At 42.0% G+C, this 17,513-nt stretch overlaps 1 protein-coding gene across 1 annotated transcript in view; it reads right to left on the reverse strand.

Moving 5' to 3' along the window:
* Positions 1 to 17,513, reverse strand: part of Cadps (calcium dependent secretion activator) — a 442,640-nt gene that overhangs the window by 327,557 nt on the left and 97,570 nt on the right. Inside the window, 2 exon segments of the mRNA XM_032917997.1 lie at positions 6,945 to 7,277; positions 15,164 to 15,277. Of these exon segments, the coding sequence (XP_032773888.1) occupies positions 6,945 to 7,277; positions 15,164 to 15,277 (447 nt within the window).

Below are 17,513 nucleotides of genomic sequence, written 5' to 3' on the forward strand. Positions count from 1 at the left end.
AGTCCATCCAACAGCCATCATCTGCTAGAGGCAGTGCATGGTTGCAGAAAGACAACATTTAATTTTTGTCTCTCTTTGATCAACCGTGTAATGAGAGAGGCAGGTTAAATGTGACCAGAGGGAAAGTACATTCCTAGAACACTGTGGCCCTTTTGTTGATATCATGCTATAAAACCATGCTGGCAGGTGGATTGATGTCACATATCAACTGGTCTTGCAACGGTTTGAATTAGAACTTGTCCCATACAGTCTCATGTATGTGAATACTTGGTCCCTATTAGGTAGGATTGTTTGGGGGGGGTAGTATGGATTGCTGAAGGAAATGAATCACTGAGGGCAGGTTTTGAGGGTTCATAGCCTCACCCCACTTCCATTTTATTCTCTGCTTTGTGCATTGAGGATATGATCTCTCAAGTTTCTGGTTCTGTTGCCATGCCTTCCTGCCATGATGAATGCTTACCTCTCTGAATCTGTAAGCCAAGATAAACTCTTTCTTTTATTAGTTGCTTGTTGATATGGGATTTTATCCCTGTATCAGAAAAACAACTGATATGGGGCATGTTTAACTTTTCTGTCACTGTGATAAAATATCTTGACAAATGCAATTTAAAGTGGAAAGCTTTATGCTGACCGACAGTCTGAGGTTTATCATGGTAGGGAAGCAAGGGCATCAGGGGCCTGGACTAACTTGTCCCATTTCATTCTCAGCCAGGGAGAAGAGAGAGAAATGATGCTTATTTTATTTTATTTTCTCCTTGCCATATAATCTAGTATCCTAAACAAAAGAATAGTGCTACCCATAGTGGACAGACATTTTTACCTCTGTTAACCTAAGGAAGAGAGTCTCTCAGAGGCCTTCCAGAGGCTTCATTCCCAGGGGATTCTATATTTCATGAGGTTGGCAACTGAGATTGACCATCCCAGATCTTGTCCATTATTGTCCTTTGCTTGACCAGGAAGAAGGGAGCAAACGAATACCCTGTGTCATACAGATGTTGAAGCGCACCAGGGCTTCTGTACTTAGGAGTCCGTTGGAAATAACTGAGCGTTTACTTGAGTTGGGCATTGGCTCCATAGTCAGATGTTGGCTACATAGTGATACATGTAAAACGTGTGGCTCTTGATCTCAAATCATCTAGAGCATGTCTTGGGTTCTCAAAGTATGAATCATGATGCCACGTAAAAGGACTTGTGGCTGAATGTAGGGAGCAGTAGAAAAAAGCTTAACAAGAAGAAAAGGTCCTGAATTCAGAAAGCCAAAAAGTGAATTAAAAATGAATGTATGACCATCCAATGGGTTTATTGTAGCACCTGCCCATTGTATCATGCATCTTACTTGTAGCCTTCATTCTTAATATTTAACTTTTAACTTCATTAATTTTAACTTCATTCTTAATATGTCAACTTTGGGCCAAACACACCATCATGCTATAAAGTGCTAACGAATGCTGCCTGAGACACCTTGGCTCTAGTTCAGAACTGATGTAAGTCACAAACTACAGTGCTTTCACATACAGAGTTTCCTGATCTCCATAGGAACATCACGGTTTAATTACAGAAAACAGAGCTCGCATGCTCTTTGTTTGCCATCCCTCCTCTTTGGTTCTTAGCCTGTTAGCATGTTTGATTTTCAAAACCAGTCTGTGTCTGTCTTGAGTTTCCTAAAACCTATTAAGTAAATTTGGCTGTGGGCAGGACAGAACTCCTAGCTCTCTGAAATGGCCCCAAACACATTTCAGACACTTTTATGCATATTTATGCAAAGCAGTGTTCTCAGCACTGGTGATTATAAATCAAAATATTGATCAGTTCTGATAAATATTGATGATGCTTTGTCTAGGAATAACAAGAATTGAGCCAAGATTTAATTTTTTTGGGTAAAAATAATCATGCCTATCCCCTTAGCCTGCAATTTTCATTCATCAATAGTAAGTGGTAAAATGCTATGCTTATCAGAGGATTGTTCTAGAATAAATTTCTTCATGATTAATCTTCTGTACATGTTTGAATTGTGTACCTCTTTTTTACAAAGCTGTCTACTTGGGGTTGCATAATAATGTCTTCAGAGGAAGGGAAGGAACAGACACACATAAACAAATGAGAGTATGGTGCCAGAAAGTAACTGAAGTGCTCAGAAGGGCTCTGTTTATCAGGCTGGTCAGTGAGAGTTTCCTTTAAATTGCACACCAACGAGGAGGAACGAACTAGTCACAGGAGTAACACGCACCAACCTTAGGATGACCCAGAATGACAAATGCCTTGTGATAATCCCTCCTACCACCACAGATAGACCTACTAACTCGCTTCTAATCAATGTTCCATGGCAAGAATGAAGCATTTTTTTTTTCAGATATCAAAGTCTTAATCACTTGAATTTAAAGGTGATTGACCTTGGTGACTGACTTAATCCCCTTTAAAAGATGTTTGAAACCCAGGGGTTAGGAACAGCTGAGCATCTCTCTGTTGATCATTCTGAGTATAGCCTCAAGGACACGAGTCCTGCTGGCAATGTGAAAGAGCTCAGAGGTGGATTACTTCCTGCTGAGCCTCCAGATGAGAAAATCCATCTTGTGAGACCCTATACAGAGAATCTGACGAGAGGTGCCTGGATTTCTGACGTAGAAAAAAAATCTGACTTTTAATAATGGGTAATAACAAATGAGTATTCTTTGAACCTGCTAAATCTGTGGGCAATTTTATGCACCAGCATAGCACAAACATAATATTCAGGCACAATGGCACGTAGAAAGTTATGAGGATGGGTGGGGTAGGCATAGAAGGCTATCTGGAGTTATGCCATGGTTCATCCTGGGGCAATGTAAGAATCTGTGTATTGTCCCCAGACCACTACACATGATGCTGAGATCATATCAGATGCTTTAAAATCTGCTGAGAGAATGCATAAGTAATGGAGGTATGTTTCTAAAGGGCATTACTGGATGACCATTACAACTGTCGATATTCCACAATTTCAGAATATCCCAATGGTTATTTATTGTAAGACCATTATACACAAAGAACTTTATTGTTGTTACAGGGCTAAGAGTAGTGATTAAGAAATAGAGTCAGCACTAAGAAACAAATTTTCAGCCAATACAACTTTAGGGAACTTGTGACCCAGGAAAAAGCTACGCTGTTATGTGGAGATTAAGGGCTTTGTAATGAGGTATGATACAACCCTGCAATCTGGGTCACAGCTGAAAGCCTGGTAATTTGAGGTTTCTCTTCAGAGTCTAATAAACTATGTGAAAAGCTGCCAAGTGTTAATCAAGTCCATGGCAGACAGTAATAAGACAAACTGCATCATCAAAGGCATGATGGTTTGATGGGAAGGGAGAGAAACGTTAAGAGTTAGAATTCTATACTGATGAAGAACTCGGTATTAGAAATGTAAAGGTAGCTACAGATTTCTCTATTAGAATTCTATAGTAAACTCAGTATTAGCAATATAAAAGTATCTATAGATTGTTTTAAAATTCTTTAGTGGACTCAGTATTAGACATGTAAAGGTATCTATGGATTGTCTCTATCCAAGTCTTCCAGATTTATCCGAAAACTTTCTAGAAATTTACAGATGACCAATGTCACCTCTTGACAGTGGGGGCATGGATGTTATTGTCACTGTCCACTGGGCACAGATCGTGACTCTGGAGAAGATCAAAGACACGCTGCTGCTGAAGGCCCCTGTCAGCATATGATCAGTGTGGCATTATTCAAGTATCGGAATTAAAGCCAAAGGAAACATCTCTCCTTACTCATCCATATCGCTTCAACATTAGCTGACATATTCTTAACTCCATGGTGGGAGAGAGAGAGAGAGAGAGAGGGAGAGAGAGAGAGAGAGAGAGAGAGAGGTTGTGTATGCATGTGTACGAGTACTTGGGGTGTGTGTGTGTGTGTGTGTGTGTGTGTGTGTGTGTGTGTGTGTGTGTATCCATATGGCTGTGGGAGGTCAACTTTGGTGTCTTTCCTCAAGTGCAACCTACCGTGTCGTTTGAGACAAGGTCTCTCATTGGGATTTGGGACACTTAGGTTAGATTGGCCTGCCAGTGAGTTCTAGGGGTCCTTTTGTCTCTACCTGCCCACTGCACGGGTCATAATTGCATACCTGATGTGTGATTCGTTTGCATGCTTCTGTAGGATGCACCGTACTGATAGAACCATCTTCCCAGACTCTGCAATGTGCTTTCAAGAGAAATGTTCACACACTCTAGAGTGATGTAATTCAGGATAACTTGTGATGTTAAACACAAGTGTAGACAGCAGCAAGTGATTGCTCAACTGGGCATGACATTGACAACAAATGAGAGGAAGGGGAGAGTAGGTGTATTTTCACAATACTTTTAGTACTGTGTCATTACGACCAGCAGAGCCTTGGATTTCATGAAGGGGGGAGTGGGATGGTCTTCTACTCATTTAATACATGGAACAACGAATCTCAGAGGGATCACCTTGCATTTGCCAGTTAACCCTGGAATTCAACTCAAATAATCAGATGACTGCTTTTCTAGCACTCTGAAAATGGAAACAATGCTGACAATGTAATGGGCTGCCAATGGAGTTATAAGGGATATTAGGTGGGTTATGAGCAAGTTTTTCTGATGTCAATCCACACATTCTCAAACAAAAATGTACCCCTTAGACACTTCATACACAGATTATTTTGAAGGCTCCTTGCTTTCTTTGTGTGTTTTGAGAGACAACTCATGTTACAACAGTCAACTGATTCAGAACTGATATAGTTGTTCTTTCTTTATAAATTCCTCCTCTCCTTTGAGAGAAGAATGGTAGTCACTGGCTGCTTCTTAGAAAGGGACATCACTCCAACTTGCAGAAAACAGCTCCCCCAAATAGATTAGAGCTTCCGGCCTCTAGGATGTGTTATGCATAAGAAGAAAATGCTATGTATAGTTTGCGCTTTGCAAGCACGTAGGTGTTATTTGTCTTGTAAGGGCACAAAGGCATAGAAAATGTTAAACTAAACAATAAAAAATGTCAGTAGGTCAGGATGAAAGCAACGTGATTATGTGTCCATATCCTCATTCTTGTGCTTTGGCAAAAAGTGAGTGTATTCTGTGAGAAGATTTGAATCTCTTATCTGTGACTTCTAGTAACAGGGCTTGGCAGAGTCCAGCATCCTCTCTTGCCTGTCTATATGCACTCTAGCAGGCAGCTGGAGGGAAGGGTATATGCTCTCTCTTCTTTGTGGTCACCTTAGGTACACATTAGATGAAAGCTGCTCTGGTCAGTGTGGCTTTATTTTAGGGGTGGCATTAGAGATAGCCCCCAACTCTTGATATGTCAAAGCACTGGCTGTTTTGGCTGATCTTGTGCATCCTCAGATCTGTGAATGTCCTAAGAAGGCATAGTGATCACGGGTTTCTGTTTTAGCAGCTGGGTTTCACTTTAATGTGTGTATTAAAGCAAAAGCAAAACAAAACAGAGAAGAGCCCTAGTATGACAAGGTAAGGATTTCACAAGTATTACTCCTTAGGGAAAATATTGCTAAGAAGCAAGTGAATCTGAGTAGATTATGGTAAGACATCAAATTATTATACCAGGAAACCTTGTATGTGGCAATGGCAGGAAGATACAATGTTAATAGCAAGAAACTAGAAAGTGGTTCAGATGGTCATTTTCTCTCCTCTGTATTTTCACTATTTATTTGCTGGGAATTGTTGCTGTTTGTTTGATCTAGAAAGTAAATATAAACTTAGGACAAAAAGTTTATAAGTTTAGAAAAGCTCAAATGGAAAAATGGAAAAACCAAGCCCAATGCTTCCCTTTAAAGAAAAGGATCAACAACTCATTTCTTCTATCTTTCTGCCATTTTCATCATAGCACCAGCTAATGAAAACTCTTACAATGGGATGTGTCCTTTAACTATTACTAGATAAAGTGCACATCTTCACAATCAACATTTAGCTCATAATTTCAAATCACCATGAGAAGGGTCACAAATCCCCACGGCCTCAAAGCTAGTGGGAGTCCAGAAGAGAGTTTTCCTTAGTCCCTGTGAGTTTGAACAAGGGTCACTCTTGGCTAATCTATTAGTGTCTCTGTTCAAACTGCTACAGGGCCTGGAATTGATCCAGGGGAACTAGAGCAAGGTTGAGGGACTCTGACAGCTCCTGGGAAGAATGGACAGCATTACCAGAAAGGGATGTCCTTGTTTGACATTCAAAGTCCTGGGCTGGCCCCAGGTTGAAACTCTAGGGATGCAGCCAGAAGGCGCATCTTAAATGTGCACTCAAGTGTCACACACAAAATAGCTCAAAGCCTCGTAAAGTAAACTCAATGAATATTTGTTGAGTGAATGAATAGCACCAGATTGGTAAGTAGGAAATCACAATCCCCCAATAACTTGCTATCTAAAGCTCCATCCAGGAAAATTGAGGTCTATTTGGGGGTGGGACCAAGTAGAACCCAAGGCCCATCTCTAATTCTGATGCTCTCAGAGATTCATGATGTGAGAGAATCAGGCCATGATTCAATACAAACTTGGACAGGATTTCTTTGTCAATCACTCTGGAAACTGAGCCTTTGAGTTTCACTCTGTTCTTAGCTAGAGACATAGGAATACCTTACCCTGCACACACTGTCCACTTAAAGACAGAACTGTCTTTGTCATAAAGTCATGCTGTTGATTGTTTGCAGTTTTTAACACCGCAAGGTCACGCCATGCTCACAGGGCCTACTCACCCCTCAGCCACAATGAGGCCAGGTCTAGAGTTCATGAGCCCACTTAAGGGCTCACATAAATGTTTCCATGTCCTTTAGCATTTGATTAAAACACAATTACAATCTAGTATTCAAAATTGTCGATCTTTCATCAGCACATTTATAAAGTAATTTTTAAATGTTTTCCCAACAAGAAGTGGCCTGTGAAAGTCATAATGGGCTCCACTGACCCATATCTCTAGGACTAAGGAAGAAGCACTTACCTGACAGGCATTATATAGGAGTTGATGTTCAAATTTCTTGATCCCAAGAATGTTCTGGAACATCTCATAGAGCTGTTCCTTGCTCAGAATCAACTCAGAAGCTGCACTGGCTGTCATCCGGGCTTGCTGCTTCCTGGGGTCCTCCTCACCACGGTAGATGGCGTCAAACTTAGCCATCCAGGAGCTTAGCACAGTCTCCTTGCTGAGGCCATCAATCTCAGGTAGGCTGCGTACCCTCTTCTCGATGTGTTTCTTGAAGACCTCCCGAGAGTCATTGGCTGAGCAGCCCCCACTCTGTACCATGCGGGCCACACGGTCACTCTTGAGAAACACCTGAGGAAGGGATGGCCAAGAAAGATGGGGTTAGCTATGGAGGTGCCACTCTCCTGAACTGCATCCTTCATATGTACCATGGAGTGTGACAGGGTGGGTAACTTTCCCCTTACTGGTCCGTGCTGTGTGATTCTAGACAGGCCCCTTTCATCCACTCTTCAGTGCCCAAATCTTAAATCAAGAATAAAAATAGTACAGTAGCTCCATTACTTGAGGGGGTGTGTCTCGAGACCCCCACTGAGTGCCTGAAATCACACGGATTAGTGTCTATTACTTGCACTGTGGTACTTATTCTGCTTGAAGACTTTCCAGTGAGAACCCAATTACAGCAGTGCATTCTAATAAGAGCTATTTAAAGTGTGTGAATTGCTTAACTCTGGAATTTTTCATTTAATACCTTCAGTCTAAATAAAAGTGTGAAAAGTCAAGACTATAGGCGAAAGGAGAACTACTGAGCTTACAAAATGGCCCCAGGGATTGATCTTGTGAAAGGCACAGAAAAAACATAGGCTATAGTTAGACTGGCTGAATTTTCCTCTGCTTCTGTGGCCCAGTGGTTGTATAAACTACGGTAAGTGAACCTCTTTGAAATGTTAGTTTTCCTGCCTATAAAATAGGGTAATACTTAAGTCTATACAGGTTGTTTTAATTAAGTGAGTCATTTGAAAAGAGCTCTTACAAAGGTCCCTGGATCCCTAAATGCCTCCTGGGTTGTTATTATTGTCATTAAGTATCTAGCATACAACACTTAAATGTTAACCACTACAGCATCGCATTTATTCTCTAAAGGATACTAATCATGACTGAAATTTAGTATCAGGAAAATATGTGCTAGTTTTCTGTCTCCTTGACTGACATGCAATTCTACATGTGCAAGACGTGTATCTATGCCCCTCGCAGTCTATCCAGTCTCTAGACAGCATGTGATATCTGTAAGTGATCAGGAATAATGTAGCTGTTAGGTTATGTCTACAATGAAAGGCATGTACAACATTTCGTCATTGCAACATGATCCTGTCATCTACAAATGCACAAGAACAGTACAGTCAAGTTCCAAAAACAAAAAAAAAAAAAAGAAAAAAAAAAGAAAATAAAGACCCCAAAAGTTCTAGTTTCCAGTAAGCTTATTATTCTGCATTGGGCTGCCTTCATACGTGTCTTCATTCACACAGGACCTATGGGCCACATGTTGGTAGATGGGAAATCAAGATTTTCAGAGAGGGGTAGGGACTTGCCCATCATAACTATCACTGCCTGAATATAGTGTCTAGTCACAGACAAATGTGGACAAAGAGAATGAGGAAGGGTGGGGGAGAGAAAGAAAGTCCATAGACCCATAAGTGTGTGCATGGTATGTGTATGTGGTATATGTACACAGTATGTATGAATACCCACTCTGGTGCAGACTCAGAGTGCAGGGAAGACTTGTCTTGCTTGATAGCTTCCACCATGTTTTTTGAGACAGGCAGAGACTGTTGCTTAACCCAGAGTTACGCTGGCAGGCAGCAAGCCCCAGTATTGCTGTTGTCTCTGTATTCCTATAGTGAGGAAGCTACAGATGCATACACAGCTAACACTTAGCTTTCCACATGGAATCTGAGGATTTGAACTCAGGTCCTCATGCTTGTGCAGCAAGCACATTTACCTTTTAATCCATCTCCTCAGCATTCACATGGCCTTTTAACTTCACTCCAATTCCTCCTCCCCTTTGGGTTCTTCTGCCAAGCAGAGGACCTTCCAGCTTTCCTGCCTGAGCCCTTGGAGGTCATCACTTACTAAGGACAGTTTTCTCTTGCTCCACTGTCCACACCTGGAAGCTCACACAAGCTCACACACAGTGAGTGTAATACAAGATGCTGGTGCTAACGCTTTGTATTTAGAGAGAGGGAAAAACCTGACACTTTGTAGCTGTGTCCTGGTCATGCTCCAAAACGTGTCTAAAGGTCCTCCAGAGGCCAATCAAATACTCATCCCCCTGCCAGCTGCCAGCATTTGCCTTACAGGCTCTGAAAGGCTATATTGCCTGGTGCCTTGGTGGAAAGCAGTGGCCTTGTGCGTTCTGACAAAGTCATACTGGGTGGAAATCATGTTCCCAACACGGCCTCCATTTACTGTTCATTTAATGAAGTGATTTAGAAAAGAGGCTTGAGGGTTTGTCTTTCTGGGTGAAGACCATGGAATGTTTTGATGGCCTGGAACCTACAGCTCAGCTAGATGTGAGAGTTAATTCTTAAGTCAACTAGAGGAAACATGTCAAACACTCTTTAGGTCGGACGAAAGCTTCAAGATCTAGAGTTCATTTAGGAGCCTGCACTGCTTAATGATGGTGTGCTCAACCCGACGGATTATGAACCTCACCTGTAGGCCAAGGTCTCAAAGAATAGGGAGCTGGTGAGTTGGCTCAGTCAGTGAAGCACGTGATACATAAGCATGAGGACTTGAGTTTGATCCCTAGTAGTCATGCAAAAAAACTGGGTGTGGTGATGTGCATCATGAAGACAGGAGGAGCCCTGAAGCTCACTGGCCAGTCAGCCTGGCCAAATGTCCAAGTTCTGAGAGATGGTGTTTCTATATATAAGTTGAAGAGATATTGAGGATGACACCTGAGGTCAGTGTCAATGTCTAACTTACACACTGTGTATGTGTGCATGCTGTATGTGTGTATGTATGTATGTATGTATGTATGTATGTATGTGTGTGTGTGTTTGTGTGTATGTACATGTGTGTGAGTATGTGGGTATATGTTTGTATGTATGTATGTATGTTTGTGTTTGTGCATATGTATGTATATGTATGTGAGTATGTAGGTATATGTTTGTATGTATGTGTGTGTATGTGTATCTGTATGTCTGTGTATATATGTGTGTGTGTGTGTATGTGTATGTGTGGATGTAAGTATGTATGTATGTATGTATGTGTATGTGTGTGTATGTATATATATTGTGTGTGTGTATGTATGTATGTATGTATGTGTATATGTGTGTGTGAGAGTATGTACATGTGTATATGTGAGTATATGTGTGTATACATGTATGTATGTGTGTATATTTATATGTATGTGTGAGTATGTGACTATGTGAGTGTATGTATGTATGTATGTATGTATGTATGTATGTATGTATGTGTGTTCACATTTACCTGTGTGCATGTAGACTCATAAGTGTTACAGATAGAGGTCAGAAGACAAACTTAGGTGTTTGTCCTTGCCTTCTACCTTGTTTGAGACAGGGTCTGTTGTTCACTTCTGTCTACTCCAGGCTAGCTGACCTATGGGTTTCTCCTTTTCTCATCTGCCATCTTGGCCTAGAAGTACTGTGATTATGGACATATGCTTCTGTGTACCTCTTTACCTACGTGGGTTCTGAGGATCCAAACTGACATACTTACACTTGTATGGCGAGTGATTTTATCAACTGAGCCATCTCCCAAGGCTTCCTTGCTTTGTTTGTGTCTAACCTAGTGTCCGGCACATAGCTGGTGCCCAGTGCATACATTTTGTAGTGCACTGGTAGGAACAGCACAAATGTTTCCAGCAGAAACCTTGCTGATTAACCAGATAATATCAGGCTGAGATGGGAAAACAGGAGTCAAAAGACACATATGTGGGCCTCCAAACAAGTGTGTTAGGACAAAGATTCTATAGAACCCATATTCATGACCAAACAGGATGATGACAGTTCATTCTAGACATGACAACTCTCCTGGTCCCTTTCTTGAACAGAGTAGTCACTTAGTATGTGCTAAGTGCATTGTGTTGACTTCAGAAGTCACTTAGCCATTTGGACCTCATTGTCTTTCACCAATACATCCAGCCTTCCAGCTTTGATGAGAATATAGCTGACCCCTCTTGGAAACAGAAAGTTAGTTCAGAGAAGTCTCATGTGACTTCAGCTACTGCAGGAGTGACCATAAGTACATCAACATGGACCAGGAAACTAAGGACTGAGGGAATGGGGAGAAACAGAGTGTCAGAGGAGGCAAGTCAGCCAGAGACACAGGACACTAGCCAGAAACTAAATTCCCTCCTTACTAGTGTGGCAAAAGACAAGTGAGGTCTGAGCTGGTGTCAGCTTGTGTGAACACAGTAGATCTCTTCATATTCTTTGTGTTTGTTTTCCTTTCTTAGAGGCTGTGACATGAGACTTCAATCTTGGGAATAGTTCTATTCACGGCATTCATAACCTTTTCCTAGTCTTCTGAAATCTCCTAGACAAGTCCAAATGTGAGGTGAAAGATATGTTGATACACGAGGTCCATTCATTAGCTAAGGACTCGCCAGGTTGTTTTACAAATGAACACATTCATACCTAACAGATATGCACATACAGGGAGGTGGGTTTAGCTGCTACTTTCTTGCTGCCAGACTGAGACTAGGGCAGATCTTTACCTGCCTTGAAAAGTAAATTATTCTTGGCCAAGGAGATGCCCTAGTAGGTAAAGGGATTCATCCCTCAAGCCTGGTGACTGGAATGCAATCCTTTGAAGTTACATAAAAATCTATAGCAAAAGCAATAGGAGACACCTTGTCTCAAAAAATAAGGTGGAGAGAGAGAACAGGCTCTTTGTGTGTTGTTCTCTGACTTCTATACGTACGCTGTAGCATGAGTTAATAAGACTCTCTGTCTCTCTCTGTCTCTCTCTGTCTCTGTCTCTCTCTGTCTCTCTCTCTGTCTCTCTCTCTCTCTCTCTCTCTCTCTCACACACACACACACACACACACACACACACACACACACACACACACACACACACTATTTTTTTTACAAACTGAAGTATCCCAACATGGAACATGAATAAGGAAAAAGCTTGATATTAAGAGGATGAAATGAAGCTACCATATGCACACATGCATATGCAGAGGGGGTACTTTTATAGATGAAGAAGTTGTAGACTCAAACATATGGGACATTTATCTAAAAAATCCTGGGATCCTGATGGTGACTTGATGCCTGGCCCGAAGACCATGTGGATGTGAAAGGACACTGGATTACATCTGAGAGAATCTGATGAAGCCCTGGAACCTCATAGCCCTAACTCAAGAGACTAAAGGAATAATCTGCAGTCTGATGACTTGCCCTGGCAATTGGGGCCACTAGGAAGGAACAAAATAAACCTGTGTACTTTTCACAGTCATTGGAGCACTTAGCCTCCTTCTGTTCCTCCTTCCCCTTCCCCTTCCCCCTTGCAACTAAAGATGGCTGGTTTGGCTCAGACTGAGGTGGATGGGCACACAAGTGGGTAAAGAACACTGCTTCTCAGACTATTTTTCTTTAAGAGCTCTTTACTATGGTAATAGGTAGTATGTAAACAATTTATCTCCTAGCAACACAATGGTAATGGTTATGACTGATGTATCTACTGTAGTACTCTCAGAATCTTTAAGGACAAGATTCATTATTCTTTAAAATATAATATTGCTATTGGTAGGTTGAACTGGGAAGAAATGGTACAGTGGGGTGGAGGAGGGTGTTTGTGTATGTGTGTATGGGTCTGTGTGTGTGTGTGTGTGTGTGTGTGTGTGTGTGTGTACTAGCATGCACACACACACACACACACACACACACACACACACACACACACACACAGGTGTGTACTTGCAAACACCAGAGAGAGATGTAAAGGAAGAAAGGAAGAGAGAGGGGGAGGGGAGGGAGGGAAAGAGAGAGCAGAAGAGAAAAAATAGGAGAAAGATAGGGGAGGTGGGAGATAGGGAGGGAGAGAATGAGAATGAAATAGAAAAAAAAAAAAAAAAAGCTTGTTGGTTGGTGGTTTCCTCTGCTAAGAATAGAGCCATACAGATTGGACCAAATGACAATAACAACTCCCAATTTCTCTCTGGGAAACCCCTACACTTTGCTACAATGCTTGAAATAGCCTGAGCCTAAACACAGGCTACAGAGGTAGTCCTGGTCTTGAGCTTTGTAGTCAGGCTGGTTCAACCCCAACCCCTGTGAAAAAGTCCCAGAGTTTTTGCAATTCTAGGCAAAGAAGTGTGTTCCCTTTGGTGTGTCCCTGGAACTGCTAACCTGTTGGGACATGCTTGCATCCCCTATATGCAGAGAATGAAGGACGGCTCCTGCAGAGATATGGAGGGAGGGTGCAAACTATTGGCATTCTATTGATATACTACAGCATCTCCAAATGCAACCATGCCTAAGGCTAGCCCTAACCTTGAAACAAAGTTTCTTGAACAAATCCCCTTTAGGTCTAAACCAGTTTGAACTAGCTGCAGGTCATCTGCAATGCAAAGTCCTGGCAGAGGTAGAGGCGTTTGCAAGGGTTAGGAAAGAGTTACCAGCTTCTTGCCAGCCCAGGGGAGAAGGAAAATGGAGGAAGAGGTGCGCCACCCCCTAGGAAGTCTGCTGGCACAGTGCTAATCTTGATCTCCCACCTGCGTTTTAGGGGATTAGCCTTTCCAGAAATGAGAATCCAAAGCTCTCTAAAGCCTCACTAATTGAAGACAGTAGCTGGACTCTATTTCCCTCCATTCTTTGTTATGCTACTCAAATCCTAACAGGAAAGATTCAATCCTTCTTCATCCTCATAGCTTCGCCAGACCCAGGAGGAGCTCTTTCATAGAAAACTAGCCACTATCAATGAAACTAAGAAATCACTATAGATATCGTAACTTCCCAAGACTCATTAGCATGCTGATGATGATTAATTTTCAATTTTAATTAATAGAAATGACACTTTCTTTTAATTTGCATCATTAGTTAAATGAGCGTCCTAATTAAGATTTGTAATATAGAGATTTACAAACTCCAGTCTATGAACGTAAACATGAGAAGGGGCTCCCTGTTCTGACAAGATTCTCTCATTACTCTCCCACTGGCTTTCAGAATCTGGGGAAAAGGAGGGCATCAGTTTCATTTCCAGGCAGCTTCTATGCATAATATTTTATTCAAGCAGCTGATTTGCCTTTTCTGAGTCTTAGTCTGTCAATACAATGGAAAATGGTTTTGATAACCAACTATAAACGTGTTCTACATTCTAGGGTAACACTTAGCACATTGCTAGTATATAAAAATGAGTTTAAAAACAGCAGCCTTTTCATGTACACATGTCCATGTATGTACATGCACACTTGTGTACATGTATATGTGGAGGTTAAAAATCAATTTTGGATCTCATTCTTCTGGAACCATTTTTTTTTCTTTTTCTTTTTTTTGAGACAGAGTCTCTTCCTGGAAGACACCTAAGGCTTTCAGAGATAGGTTGACTGCTCAGTTATAGAAGTTTGAATGAGAATGGCCCCGATAGGCTTATACATATGAATACTTGATCACCAGGGAGTGGCACTATTTGAAAGGATTCAAAGGTGTGGCCTGGTTGGAGGAAGTGTGTCATAGCAAGTGGGCTCTGAGGTTTTAAACAACCCATTCCAAGCCCAGAGTCTCTAACTCTCAAATATTTCTCTAGTACCATGTCTGACTGGGTACCACCATGCTTCCTGTCACAATGATAATGGACTAAACTTCTGCAAGCCGCAATCGATATGCTTTCTTCTATAAGAGTTGTCATGGTCATGGTGTCTCTTCATGTCAACAGAACACTAACTAAGACACCAGTGAACCTCAGGAATCCTTTTGTCTCTACCTCCCCAGTACTGGAATTGCAAGTATATAACACGGAACACAGACTTTCATGTGGAGCTAAGGATTCCACTCAAGTTTTCAGGCACGTGTGTCAAGCACTCTGCCTACCGAGTCATCAATCGGAGGCACAAGAGCAGGTGCTATCTGCGTCCCTCCCTACCACAGAACTGTAGTGTGCCTTGTCAGATGACTGCTGACACCTCTGCATCCGCCAAGGTGCTATACCTTCTTCTCTCTTTCTCAGATCAGTAGTCTAGGCTGGTGCTTCATTCTGTAGGCTGCGCTTACCTCATAGTAGCTCTGGACAGCATTCATAAAGGCTTCATCTGCCACGATTTGGGTCTCCCCATTGAGGAAAGCCTGGAATCGGTCCTTGACAGTCTGCAGCTGCTGTTTGCTGATCTGCAGAGGGAGAGAAAGAGAACCTTGAAGGCTTCATGTAAACAGGTACATGACTACTTCACAGTAAATATGCCCACTTCTCAGAGTGTGGGCTGGCCTGATTCATGAGCAAACTCTCTGAACGCGTATGGAACACAGTCATTGCTAAAACTGATACAAGCCACAGTTAGATACATTGCTTTAAAACCACATAGGAATACTTTTACCACAGAAATTAGCAGGCACCATCAAGTAGGTTTATTTATTTATTCCTAACTTTTAAAAAAGATTTGGCTATTAAAACATTCCTTAGGGAATGGTGCTTGGTTATATTCAGAATCTGCTATTCTTTTCATTTCTTACTTTGATCTGTGCCCATGGTTATTTATAGGCACAGGGCTTGTAATATAGAATCTGTAGAGAAGTGGGTCATGTCTCTTTTCAGATTCACATTTATGGATGCATCATTGGCTGGTGTTATGAGCCACACGGGACTATTTATACTGCAGAAATCAGCAAATACCACCAAACAAACAAGCAGGTCTGTGTGTTTATTTACTTATAACTTTAAAGAAGGGCCTGCTGTTGGAATGGTGCCTAGCTGACACTCCATCATGCATTTCAGAAGCTCCACTGTGCATAACGGAAGCTCTACCTGCAGGGTCTCTAGAAGTCTGAACACCTTGCAGCATGTATCCTGCAGAGTCTGTGGAACTTATGGTGTTGTGAGCATACTCCTGGCCAGGAGTCAGGGGATACAGGGGGCAAGGTAGTCTCCAAGGAAAACAGTCCTATAAGATCTATGCTGACTATCCTCTGTTTGTGAATGTCCTGTCTTCCATCAACATGATCAAGGCTGACATAAGAAGTATTTGAAACCCCAGCTCCGACTAAGACCTCCTCACACATGACTCAAAGGCAAGCATTTATCTTTACGACTCATGGTTGTGACTTAATGTGTTAAGCCCATTTTGCTATCTTTTTAAAGGTTTCCCTGGAGCCTCCGTAGTGTCTTACATGTGACAAGCAGTCAATTAATGTTGATTTAACTGAATGAACAAAGTGCAGGGAAGATGCTATCTGTGGGTGGCCTTGAAACAGCTGTAGATTCTGTTGACATTAGATAAAGTTAATACACTACGGAAAGTTCAGGTTCCTGACTTCTAAAAAGGTAAAAGACTTTGAACACTGTCACAATTCAAAATGGATGATGACGTGCTCCTGACTACCATGGTCTTTCCAGTAGCACCGTGATATCTGGCCACCATGGCAGGGTGACTACAGCAATTAGAGTGCGTGCATGCATGTATGTGTGTATGAGCACGTGTGCATATTCCCTGAGAGAGAGAGAGAGAGAGAGAGAGAGAGAGAGAGAGAGAGAGAGAGAGAGAGAGAGAGAGAGATTGATTCTATGGATTGAGCCTATGCTTCTCACTTTTTTTCTCTTCTTGCATGCTAGGGCAAGCATTCTGCCACAGAACTACCTCTGTAGCTCAGATGATGCATTCTGTAACAGCTTGGAGGCTGCATGGTGAGTGTTCCTACTACAAAATGCTATTTGTGTGAGATGCTCTCTTTGCCACTTACGTTTAACCTGTAACATGGTGGGGGCATGATATAAAGCAGGTTGCATACAACACACATGGTTTTGTCTGTTAATTAAAGAAGTACTGTTTTTCTTTATGGATTTTGAATGCCTCTATCATTAGAAATAAATACAAGTAGAAAACTGTAGATCAGTGAAAGGCACCCTGGTTCCTGGTTGAGGAGGTTTGAAACCCTGATGACCCTGAAGGGCTGGTAGGCTTTTTGCCTGCCTCCCTGGAAACCAGTCCAGTCACTAGCCCACAGCCCTCCACAGATTTGTGGCCATCAGTCATGTAAGCACAACAGCCTGAGCCTCTCCACAAGTAGAGGATATGGCCACAGATCACATAGGCTCAAGACAGAGCTCTGGAGGCTTAGCCAATGAATTTTCCTTCCCAGACACTCCTTCCTGCAAAAGGTATTTAATCTCAGGCCCACTCTGAGAAGTGGGATATGGTTTTATTTAACCACTTTCTGCCATAACAATAAACTCCTTAAAACTATAAACTGTCTCTTTTCATCAGGATCTGCCATGGGGAGCCCTAGAGAAGCCCTTCACCTACAGAACCTCCTTCTAGTCTCCTACGCTCCCAGCCACCACCACAAAACCTACAGACTGACTCTGCAAACCAAGGACTCTTCCTTGAGGGACCAGGCGGAACCTTCCCTC

Source organism: Rattus rattus, chromosome 12, assembly GCF_011064425.1.
Source record: "Rattus rattus isolate New Zealand chromosome 12, Rrattus_CSIRO_v1, whole genome shotgun sequence".
NCBI lineage: Eukaryota > Metazoa > Chordata > Mammalia > Rodentia > Muridae > Rattus > Rattus rattus.